Source organism: Bos grunniens, chromosome 3, assembly GCF_055505025.1.
Source record: "Bos grunniens cultivar Pamir isolate PY7600 chromosome 3, Bosgru_T2T1.0, whole genome shotgun sequence".
NCBI lineage: Eukaryota > Metazoa > Chordata > Mammalia > Artiodactyla > Bovidae > Bos > Bos grunniens.
In genome coordinates, this window is record NC_141167.1 from 18621603 (window position 1) to 18634120 (window position 12518).

The 12518-nt window shown below is 50.0% G+C and overlaps 1 protein-coding gene across 5 annotated transcripts in view; it reads left to right on the forward strand.

Moving 5' to 3' along the window:
• The window catches only part of CFAP57 (cilia and flagella associated protein 57), a 69055-nt gene that overhangs the window by 33637 nt on the left and 22900 nt on the right, over positions 1-12518 (forward strand). For all 5 annotated transcript variants that reach the window (XR_015157441.1, XM_086383335.1, XM_086383344.1 and 2 more), the window contains 5 exons: positions 2850-3005; positions 4114-4207; positions 4822-5012; positions 8726-8899; positions 10319-10477. Coding sequence is in view for 4 of the 5 variants with exons in the window: in XM_086383335.1 (XP_086239461.1) it covers positions 2850-3005; positions 4114-4207; positions 4822-5012; positions 8726-8899; positions 10319-10477 (774 nt within the window). In the remaining variant the exon portion in view is untranslated. The remainder of the gene's footprint in view (positions 1-2849; positions 3006-4113; positions 4208-4821; positions 5013-8725; positions 8900-10318; positions 10478-12518) is intronic.

Here is a 12518-nt window from a genome sequence, read left to right on the forward strand (position 1 = left end):
AATGGACAGAGGAGCCTTGTGGGCTACAGTCCATGGCATTGCAAAAGAGGTGGACACGACTTCACGACTAAACAACAGCAAACCTTTTTTTTAGGTTTGCCACAAATCAAACACTGTGCTAATTACTTTATAAGTATTTTCTCATTTGAATCTCACAACTGGAGAAGATACTATTGTTTTCCCCCATGTTTCAGGAAGTACTTTTGGAGAGGTCGAGTGGCATGTCCATAGTGCTACTACACATAGAGTATTACAGTTAGGAGAAGGCCTAGAGCACCAATCCAGACTTCGTCCACAGCCCACTCCATCATCATGACCTCAGAGCACCTTTCCTCCTGTTGAGGCAGCCAAGAGTCCAATCACATGTGTTTGGAGAGCTCTGAGCCCTGTGCTCCCCAAGGAAGAAGCCCAGTGGGTGGTATTCTCTCAGGGCGTACAGAGCGTGCACAGCTATGCACTCACTGCCGTTCATGCAGAGTTTACTGTGCATTCGCTGAGTACCTGCTGTTTGCTGGTCACTGGGGCTGCATGTGTGGAAAGACAGGCGGGGCCCTGTGATCAGGAAACTCACGGTCACGCAAGGAACAGCGACAAGTGAAAGCAGCGGAACCGCAATGCCAGGGCCCCGTAGTAGGATGATAGTCCCCAGGGGATTCCCGGAGATCACTCCGCGAGCTCCCTGGAACTTCCTGCAGGAAAGGGAAGTGGGAGGAAAGGCTGAGGGAGAGCCTGTGACAGTTGGGGTCTAACCTCCTGCAGGCAGGCACCTGTGTCTCTTCCTCCTCCCTCTTCTCTCTTCTTCCCCGAGCAGAATACACCAGGCTGCACCGAAGCCTGAGGTGTCTGGGCTGCCTCCTGACCCCGCCCCCAGCTAGGCCTGACAGCGCTGCTGCCAACCGGAAGTGACCAGTGTGTGTTCCCCTCGCTTCTTGAAATTCCCTTGTTTCTCGGGCTCCATGCGCCCACACTCTTATCATTGCCTGTAAGCCACTGACTGTTCCTCCCCAGCAACATTCCTGGCCCTTCCTTCACCCGGCCTTAAAAGTCACATTGCCCAGAATTCCCAACTCTTTCTTTGTCTTTATACTCTTTATGACATTGTATGTAACTCTGTGATTCACCCAGCCACTTAGTCATTCATTTATTCATGCATCCAACTAGTACTTGCAGAGGGATCTGCCACGTGCCAGACACTGTGCTAGATCTGGGATTACAGAAATGAAGGACATAGACAGTCCTGGAGTTTATATCACAGGAGAAGGTGTGGTTAAAATTTTATTTATTTATTTGGCCCTGCCACATGGCTTGCAGGAACTTAGTTCTCCAGCCAGCAATTGCACCCACACCCTTGGCAGTGAAAGCATGGAGTCCTAGTCACTAGACAGCCAGGGGATTCCCTAGGTAAAATCTTAAAGGGAATCAAATGTGTAGTGAGTGTTATGAAGGAAACGGTGCTGTGGGAGCCCAGGGAAGGGACCCTGACCCAGGCAGACTGGTGTCTGAGGAAGTGAGCCTTGAACAGAGCCTCCAGAACATGAGTGTGTGCAGATGGGTGAGGGAAGGTGCTCTGAGGAGGATGCCCCTAGCTAGTGGGGCTGGAGTGGAGGGGGTGCTGGAGAGAAAGTTTGGAGGTGAAGCAGAGAGAGGTGATGAGGGGGCTTCTATAGCAGGTTTCAGACTTTGGAGACGGTTCCTAAGGCCCCATTGATGATCTGAGTTAGGCAGTGACTTGGTAGACTTGTATCTGGAGAGACTTCTCTGCAGCAGCCACGTGGAGTAGGACAGAGGCAGGAGGATGAGCAAATGCTTCCGGTGCAGCGCGTCAGAACCGGGGGTTCTGGCCAATAAACATATCCCACTCGTCCCCGGCAGACCGCCAGGGCCATGTGTTCATCTGATAAGTGTTTATTTGGTGCTGACTCTGTTGCTGGTCCTGTGCTGGGCTCCCAGGATCATGCAGGGAAGCAAGCCAGGCCAGGGCAACCCTCAGGGAAGGTCCGGTCAGGAGAGGTGAGCTTCACCCATAGTCCTCTCACTCATCTTCACCACATCAGGTACCATTCCCTAAAACCTCTCCGACATCTTTCCACTCTGCTCTGCTCCCCGACCTCTGGCCAGGCTCTTACCATCCTGCAGCAGGACCATGCAGGGCCCCTCAACCAATGCATCTGCCCTCAGTCCTTCTCTGACCCAGCCTGGGTGCACACTGCCTGTCTTTGGGCACTTCTCACAATTGGTAATGATGTGTCTACCTGGCTGATTCAGTAGGCTGTAAGTTCCATGGAGGCAGGAATCCTGATTCAACAAATACTTTTCGAGTGCCTACTGTGTGTTCAGCACCATTCTAGGTACCTGAAATACATCAGTGTACAAGACCAACAAAGATCTCAGCCTTCTTGGAGATTGAATTCTGGGGCGGGGATGAAGCCAAAGGGCAATAAACAAAATAATACATAACATTTAAAAGTGCCAAGATCTAAGGGGATAATGAAAAATAGAGCAGGGTAAGAGGTGGGGAGTCAGAGTGCTGGGAATGGGAATAGCAAGGGGAAGGAAAATCAGGTCCATGTAGACCTGACTGAGCAGGTGACATTTAGGCGTATCTGCGGAAGAGATGTGAGTTATCAGCATAATGCCTGTCGCTCAGTGGAGCGCCACACTGAATAGGTGTTTTGGAGATAGAGGAAGAAGCTCATGTGTCTCCAAGTGTCTGATCTGTGTCTTATGTGGAAAGATGACGCATGCTCTGAGCAGAGCTGCAGGCCCCAGACAGCTCAAAGCCACGGGGTTTAAATAGTCCGATTCAGCCGCACTGTGAATGTTCTTGATTCTGTGTCCTCCTTTCAAAGGCTCAGGTTATGTTGGAGCTGAAGACTCGTGTGGAAGAATTAAAAATGGAGAATGAGTATCAGCTTCGACTAAAGGATATGAACTATTCTGAGAAGATTAAGGAGCTAACAGACAAGTTCCTCCAGGAAATGGAGTCCTTGAAAACAAAAAACCAGGTCTGTTGAATCAACAGCCGCAAATAAGAAATTTCCTATTCACTCAAAACAACCAGCACTCGCTCAAACAATAAGACATATGATCATGTTGATAACACCATAAATGCTTACAGCAAAGTGCTAAGTGAAAAAAGAGAAAAAAGCAGAATATAAAAAACTCTTTATGGTGAATGCTACTAATGAGGTAAAACAGACACACCTAGAACAATTTTTAAGAAAATAGATAATGATATGACCATCTCTGGAAGTTGAAATTGTGGATAGTTTGAATTTAGTTCTTTAGGCTTTTCTATAATTTCCAGATTCTCCACGAGGAGAATATATTACCTTTCTGATCAAGAGAAACTTACTTAATAGCAAAATGAAAAGTAACAAGAAAAATAAAGTATGTAAAGAGAAAGCGTACAGAATATTGATCTCCAGATTGTCAGTAAGTTAAGTAAAATTAGTCTAAATGACCTCTCTGTCATTAACATTGGCCCAAGATTCTCCTGGAATGATTCCTCTATTCCGTACAAACCTGCCTGGCCCTTCTTTCAATGCTGCCAATTTTTTGCTCAAGTGATATTTGGTTCTTTTATGTTATCTCTATGGGTCTAAAAACACCCTGGCAGTTAATTTTAGTATTTCATTCATTTAATCAACAAACGTCGGTGCCCTCTGTACACAGAGTACAAAGTTAGGTCCCTCCCCTGTCTGCAAGGAGCTTTGATGCTCCATTAAAGAAAACACTTTCTCAGAAGCTGACACATTAACATATCCAAGGATTTCCTTTGAGAGCAACGTGCTAACAACAGAGGATTCAAATCAATCCTTACGTTTTCCACCCAAAAATCCATTTGGTGCCTGTCCGAAACTGAACTCATGATTGACAAGATCCATTTCACAGAAGGGATCTGTATAGAGATAATATAGAACTCTCAGAGCAGACTATAATACAAATAAAAATGATAGCTTGAATGTTGTTCGTAGAACAAAGTAAGAGTGCAAAGTAAGGGCTTGGGAAATGTTTGTGAGTGAAGGAGGCTATTACTTATACAATGGGTGCTCTCACAGTGATGCTTTCAGCAGACGTGTAGAAATGCGAATATTTGACTCTGTGTCTTAGGTTTTAAAAACGGAAAAAGAAAAGCAGGATGTACTCCATCGCGAACGCATGGACGACCTCCTGGACAAACAGAGCCGGGAACTGCAGGACCTAGGTGAGGCCACCCATGCAGGGCCCTGGGCAGAGGGCCGTTGGTTGGGGGCAAAGTCCGACAGCCCTCTGGATTCAACCCCGTCTATAAACAGCCTGCCTTTATCCCCTGGAGCTCACTGTGGTTTTTATTCCTGTGTATTTACTCATTCTTTAAACACAGGTTAAATACCTACTGCATGCCAGTAGGAGATACAAAAAAGTGTGGGTCTGGAACCTAACAGACTGCATTGGGTTCCAGACTCACCCTGACTTGCTGGGTGCGCTAGGGAGTCACCAAACCTCCCCCAGCCTTACTTTACTCTTCCATAAGATGGGGGTACTGGCGCCTGTTTTGCATACTCAGGACATTCTTCTTGGCCCTGAACCTCCAAACATCCCTCTGCACTTTCCTGGAAACCTTTCTGCCTAACATCGAAGGGAGGGAATCAGGTTGCCTTATAAGATGATAGCGTGGGGGCCCTGTAAGGAAGATGGGTGTGCATTTGAATCTGGCCTGTCGAAGCAGAGGCTCTAGCTGGTGCTGGAAGGGAACGGAAAAGCAGCCAAGGCCCCTGAGCGTCCCCCGGGGCTGGTGCTACCGTCTCTCCTGAAGTAACCTTTCTTGCTTCTCTCCAGAATGTTGCAACAACCAAAAATTGCTTCTGGAATATGAGAAGTACCAGGAGTTGCAGCTCAAGTCCCAGAGGATGCAAGAGGAGTACGAGAAGCAGCTTCGGGATAATGATGAGACCAAGAGCCAGGCCCTGGAGGAGCTGACTGAGTTTTACGAGGCCAAACTGCAGGAGAAAACCACCCTCCTGGAAGAGGTACTCACAGGAAACCGAGCTGTGCCTCCTGTTGACAGTGCCATCCTGCAGCCCTGGCCTGGGAACAGCGCTGAGAGCCGTGGGGAGCCCCGCTTGGCCTCCTTTTCCTTCCCCACCTTCCTTCCTGAGTGTGTTTCGTGGCCTTGTTTTGTGCTGTTTCTGTGTTTGTGTCCCTGGCAGCTAGGGGCCTCCCTGAGGGGGGAGGTGCTCAGCTTTTCAGACCCAAGTTCCTTGGCTTGACTAAGTTCATCCCCATTGTTCTCTTCTAACTGTATCTTCTCTGGGGAGAGCTTTCTAGCAGAAGCCTGTAGAACCTGGAGACGAACAAGGTACCTGAGCCATGGGGAAGGTGGTTGCCTGAAACCCTTCGTAGCTTCTCATGTCTCACAAGATGAAATCATTCCTTCACGGACTGAACAAGCAGACCTGCCTTACAGGTTTACCAGCATAAGTGCTGGGTGGTCAAGTAAAGTGAATGTGGGGCCAGGTTCTCGGTTGGGTGAGAGAGGCGGTCACACAGACTAATGTTCATCAAAATGTAGACGGCACAGTGGGGGCGCAGACGCAGAGCACCTGCCCCCTCCACCTGCTAACCCACCACCCGCCCCCCACATCCCCTGCCACTGGCCTGCAAGGTCGGGAAAGACTGGTAGGAGCTACAGAGATCCTGGAGGCATGGAAGCTGGAATTAACCAGGAGACAGGGAAATGCAGGAGGTTAAGAGAGAGCATCCAGGCAGAGCAAAGTCATAGAATGTTCCAGCAGATGGGGTTGCCGCAATATCTCATTTCCTGAGATGAAGAGAAAATTGAGAGGAGGCCAGATGGTCTCCTTTTTGGCACAAAATTCTGGCAGATGGTGTTCTTCTGAGAGTGACGGGGCAGGAGAGTCATGAAGGTGTGGAGTGATTTTAGTTTTTGTTTTTTGTGTTTTTTTGGCTGCTCTGGATCTTCATTATGGTGCCTGGTCTTAGTTGCCTCATAGCATATGGGATCTTAGTTCACCAACCAGGGATCGAACCCACTTTGGAAGGCCCATTCTTAACCACTGGACCACCAGGGAAGTCCCATATGGAGTGATTTTTGAAGGGAATGACCAAGAAGAGGATGGGCAGGTCTGTAGCTGAAGGCCTAGCTGCCTGAGGCTAATTCTGGCGGCAGTGACCCACCAGGCTGTGTGCTTTTCCACAGCAGGGCTCTGCAAGAAAATGTGTGAGCAAGGAAGGCACAGGGCAGCCCTGACCCAGAGCCAGGGCTTTACCAACTGGTGAAAATAATGGTCGGCTGGGAACCAGCCACTGGGTCCAGGCCAGAGAAAGTCAGTAAGGAACCAAGAGACAGTGGATGAATCAAGACTGGGCCAGGGAACGTGGTGAGGTTGAGAGCCAGGGTGGCATACCTGGGATCCAACAGAAAAGTCACCTGTGCTCAGGGAACAGGGCCTGTATTTTAAGACTCAGAGGTGGCACCGTTCCAGGGGGTGGGCCTGCGAGTGGATGCAGGAAGATAAGGGTCACAGCATCAGGAGACATCCTAGGGTCCTCTGTAACCACCCTGATGATGGCAAGGAAGCTGCTGAGTCGGCATCCAGAAGTCCTCGGTGAACTGGGACACTGCCCAGGTGGTGGGGGTGGACTCAGTGGGAAGTAGAGGGTGGAGGCCCTCTACTCGGCAGAGGCTGAGCTCAGAGAGCAGAGAGCCAAGAGAATTCCACCCCGACCCAAGCCCACCTGATTCCAGTTCTACAGCTGCCCTGCCTACCTGCCCAGCCCCATTTCCGGTTGCCCCATCCAGCTTCCCACATCCAGTGATGTGGAGCCTCTGGAATTCTTCTATACCAACCTCTGAGCCCCTGCTCAGGATGATGCTTCTTCACTTGGCTGCTGGTGTGCACCCTCAGGGACTCAGGACAAGAGCCAACTCCTTGACAATTTTTCCCCAACCACTCACCGTCCTCCTCCCCCTTTTACAGGGCTAAGCATCCCTCTGTGTTCTCAAGGGCCCCAGACCCCTTTTGTCCTTGTGGCTTATACAACAACATCTCAGTCTGCCGGGCTCTGCTTTTAGGGTGAATGGATCCTCCCAGAGTAGTGAAAGGCCAGCCTTCCTCCCCAGACCTCTCATAGTGATGACAAGGCTTTTTTTCTTTTGAGTCAGCAGGATTTCAACTCAGAACTTTGCTAGAGAGATGCCTCCCAAATGTCATCTTACTAAGCTGACTGGGATTCTTCTACTTTTTAGCAACATCTCTTAGGTCAAGAGCAGGGGCTTGTGGGCCCCTCTAGGTTACAGACGGAGTCCACTGGCCAGACTTCCATCCAGCAAGAGTCTGGCAAAGAGAAGCCTTTGTCAGGAAGTCACTGAGCTCAGTTTTAAAACACCTGCCTCTCTCAATCTCCAAAACACTCGGTCAAGGGATGGTATATGCAACCTGGGAGAATGCCAGGGTCAGAATCGGAAGAAAGCCACTGATTCTGCTGAGATCTACAGTGTCTACCCCCAGGCAGCAGTGAGCAAGGAGGGGTCCTGCCCCATGCTCCACCAGGCAGAGCTTGTTCTCCCAGCATCTGAGCTCTAGGCTTTTACTCATTCAGCACCAACTCTATACCATATGCTGTGCTGGGTATTCACTGCGGTAGAGAGATGTGGCCCTGCCATCATGGAGCCTCCATGTCAAACAGGCATTTATTATGTGATGGGGGATATACAGGCTTCACACAGGAAATGATACCTCAACCAAGAGCTGGAGGAAATGTCAGAGAAAGCCACGGGAAGAGGCTAGAACCAGAGGTACAGTGAGTACCACCTGTAGCTGAGGACCAGGCACATTGGGGGAACTGCAGTTAGTTCACACTGGCAAGAGCTCAGGGCGGGAGTGATGGCTGAGGCTGGAGAGGTGAGCCAGGCCTGCCTTCTGAGGGTCTGTGGACCGGGTTCAAGAGTCCAGGCTCTACCCTGAGGACAAGGGTGAGGCAGAGAAGGCTCTCAAGTTAGGGGCGGCATGACCAGGTGTGTGGTTTTGAAAGCTCCCCTAGACTAGAGGATGAGATCAGACTGGAGGGAAGCATGACCAGAGGCAGGAGGCCAGCTAGGAGGCTGAGAACAGTCCAGGCAAGAGATAATGGCCTGGGCAGAGGCAGAGGCATAGAGAAGTGGCTGGATTCAAGAGGTGGAAAGGGTGGTACTGATTGGATTAGGGAAGGGGGAGAAATTAAAGAGCCACTCATTCATTCAGTATTTGAGTACCTGCTGTGGGCCAGTGTGCATTGTACACTGGGAACTCATGGTGGGCATGATAGGCTAGGTTTTTACCCTCAGGGAACTTAACATCTAATGGGAGAGACAATCAAGTAAGTCTAGAAATAAATATAAAGTTGTAAGTATCACAAGTTTAGTGAAAGGAAGATAGAGGGGGTTGCTGGTGTCAGTGTGAAGAAAGCCAGGGGTGGAATGGCGAGTGTTCTGATGGGACAGTGATCAAAGCAATGGAGCGTGAGGCCTGATCTGGTAGGGAGAGAGGGACAAACAGGACAGGAAGAAAGTGGAAGGGCCAAGGGACCCATGGCCTTGTTTTCCATTTCTGTGCTAACACTCGGTCTTTCATCCCCGTGATGGCCTTCGATGCTCACCTTGCCCTGGGCTCTCTGAGCTCCAAAGTGCCACCTGTCCCCACCTCCCCAGGCTCACACTCTTCTTCTCTTCTTTCCATGCCAGGCACAGGAGGATGTCAGGCAGCAGCTACGGGAGTTTGAAGAGACCAAGAAGCAGATTGAAGAAGATGAAGACCGTGAGATCCAAGACATCAAGACTAAATATGAGAAGAAGCTTCGGGATGAAAAGGAATCAAACCTGAGACTCAAAGGAGAAACAGGCATCATGAGGAAGAAGGTACCGGGCTGGTCTCTGAGAGGCGTGGGGGGCAGGCCTGGACCGCACTGCAGAGAAAGCATGGGGTGGGTGGACAGACGTGGAGTCAGCGAACAGTGGCTCTGCCCAGGGTAGGGGCCGGTGGGGAGTGGGGCGACTGGCAGAATTCCCACCTGAATGTCCTCATCTCCAGCAAGTGGGTTTGGAAAGCAACGCCAGCCAGTGTGAAGGTTCCCCCTGCACAGACAGGCAGACAGATCCTTACCACACCCTCTGATGGGGTAACCACTGGGGCTCGTCCTCCTCTCTCCTGTTTACAGGAGACAGGGAGGTTCACCATGGCCCTGGTGAACCCTTTGGGCTTTCCTGTATTGGCAAGTGGGATTTAGAGTTTTCAGAGTTAAACCTTAAAGTGGAAATGAGGTCTTTGGACGTGAGATAGATAAAGTCTGCTCCTGGAGGTGTCCTCAGGCTCTCAGTGTAGGGAGTCAGGGGTGTTCCTGGTCGCACACTGTGGGTGGGAGAAGGATTGGGAGTAGAGAGTACTTAGTTTACAAGGCGGGGGAGATGTTTGTAGTCACTGACGGCCAGGCAAGGAGGCATTCAGTTCACAGATCCTTACAGAATTGCCAATTCCCCCCCAAACATTTAGCCTTTGTTGTCGTTCAGTTGCTCAATCATGTCTGACTCTTTTCGACCCCAGGGACTGCAGCATGCCAGGCTTCCCTGTCCTTCACTATCTCCCAGAGTTTGCTCAAACTCATGTCCATTGAGTTGGTGATGCCATCCAACCATCTCATCCTCTGTCATCCCCTTCTTCTGCCCTCAGTCTTTCCCAGCATCAGGGTCTTTTCCAGTGAGTCAGTTCTTTGCATCAGGTGGCCAAAGTATTGGAGCTTCAGCTTCAGCATCAATCCTTCCAATGAATATTCAGGGTTGACTTTCTTTAGGATTGACTTCTTTGATCTCCTCACAGTCCAAGGGACTCTCAAAAGTCTTCTCCAGCACCACAGTTCGAAAGAAGCCAAATGCAAAGCCAGTTCACATTCTTTCCTATTAGAAATCACACTACTACCCAATCCAGGGGCAGTCATGCCTTCCCTTCTTGGACATGACTAAGATGGCTCATCACTTAGGTCACTCATCTGTGACCTTGATGGAGCATGGAGCCCAACCTTTCGAAGTCTGTGCAGTCATGGGAAACTCTGGATCCGCCAGGGGAACTGGTCTCTGGAGGCTCTCACGGCAGCTGGTCCTTCCTCACATAAGGGATGGGACTGGATCTTCTTGCCCAGAAGCCCACATCGCCCATTTGGCCTGGGAAATTCCTGATAGTCCCAAATTCCGATGAGGCGCTCCTAAAATCCTCAGGCGGTGGGGAGGAATGGAGGTGCGTTCACAGGCTCTGGGGTTCTCTGCTGTTGCTGTTTGTTCCCCTAGTTCAGCAGCCTGCAGAAGGAGATTGAAGAGCGAACCAACGACATTGAGCTCCTGAAGGGGGAGCAGGTGAAGCTGCAAGGGGTCATCAAGTCCCTGGAGAAGGACATCATGGGCCTCAAGCGGGAGATCCAGGAGAGAGACGAGACGATTCAAGATAAGGTAAAGGCACATCCTCTGTCCCTCCTCAGCTCCAGCCCAGCTGGACACAGGCCATGAGGACACAGCTCTAGGCAGACTCCCTGCCTTTTGACCTCAATGGGGGATGAGCTGTCAGTGAAGTGCCTACTGTGTGGGTGGCACGGGGCTAAGTGCTGTCAATTCATCCCATTCAGTTCCCCTCAAAACGCCAGGGACCGTGAGCAACCCAGTTATATAGCTCAGGAAGCTGGTTCCCAGGGTGAAGTGTCTCACCCAGGGTCGTAACAGTTTATAGGTGACAGATTTGTGGTAAGAACCTGAGTGCTGACTGCCAGGCCCCGGCTCGCCTCTGTGCCAGGCATCCCAGGGTGACCATCTCATGGACTGGGGGCAGCTCGCCCAGCGCATCGCCCGTGTGGTCCCCCTGATCAGAGAGGAACTCCCCTGCGGTGAGCCCTGTAACCACTGGGGACCACAGAAAGTGAAATCACTTTTCTGGATAGCTTTCTCACAAAACAGTAAGAGACACATCACCTGTTGTGAGGTACACCACCTCCGTATCCAACATCGCATCTCCTCCTCCTGAGCAAATCCAGGCTCCTCGCCCTCCTCTCGTCCCCTCTGCCCTTGTTGCCTTAGCTGGATGCAACTCCCAGGTGGTTGAGGACCTGGGTTTCCGCCTAGTGAGCTAGGTTCCCGGGCAGCCTCTTCCGCTGGCCACATGGCAGCCTCCGGCAACTGATCCAAGCCTTGTTTTCTCACCTGTGAATGGGGCGCTCAGGGGGTCTGACAAAGACAAAATGAGACCGTGCCTGCATGTCATTTCTGCAGGTGAGCATTTGCATTTATATCTGGGCATTTTTTTAGGTAGGAGCCAAAGCTCTCTGCAGATTCTTAAAGTGTTTTTTTTATTAATTTTTATTTGTGTATAGTTGATTTACAATGTTGTGTTAGTTTCATGTGTGCAGCAAAGTGAATCAGCTATCCATATGCATGTGTCCACTCTTTTTTAGATCCTTTTCACATATAGGTCATTACAGAGTATTGAGTAAAATTCCCTGTGCCATAAGTAGGTCCTTACTAGTTAGCTATTTTTACATAGAGTGGTGTATATATATTAACCCCAATCTACTGATTTTTTGTCCCCCCCCCCACTACTTAAAGGGGGGTTTGACAAGAAAGAGGTTAAGACCTCTAGAAAATTGCACCAGCCTAACGGGTCTAACAGCCTTCCATCCCACTTCCCATCCAGGCTCCCTGCCTCCACACTCTGTAATCATTTCAGTCTCCCACTTTAAATTCTTTCACAACTCTCAACTGCATGTGGCAAGGGTCAGCAACCTTTTTTTCTGTGAAGGGCAAGGTAGTAAGTATTTTTGTCTTTGCTGGCAGTGTGGTCTCTCTGCCACAGTTGCTCAGTTCCGCTCCAGTAGCATAAAATCAGTCATAGACAAGACATCAATGAATGGGCTTGGCTATGTTCCAATAAAACTTTATGAAAATAGGCAGAAGGTCAGATTTGACCTGAGGGCTGTAGCTAACCAGCTCCTGGCCTCCTGGATAAATTCTCAACTATTTAGACCCTTGCCTTCCTCCCTGCTTCCCCTCCAGCCCTATTTCTCACTGCCTCCATCTACCACCACCCTAACTCATGTGAGTTCTTCCCAGCACCCTCAGTACACACCATGCCTTCTGTGTGCCAACCTCTTCTATGACACCTGTCACAGTGTAGCTTTACACTTCTTGGCACATCTGCTCTCCCAGCTAGTATGTTTTCTCTTAAGGGTGGGGACTGTGCATATTTCTATTTGGAATTTGTAACCTTGGCAAAAGATCTCTGTTTAGCAATAACAGATAGATCTACACTCCAGTTGTCATTGCCTTGCAACACATCGCCCCAAGACTTAGTGGTGAAAAACAACCGTTTTATTATGCTTGCAGGTTGTGTAGGTCTAGAATCTGCACAGGGTACAAGGGGATGGCTTGTCCTTGTCCTTGATGTCTGGGTCCTAGTGGGCCCTCAGTTGGGTGACTCCAGCAGCGGTGGGCTTGAAGACCAACA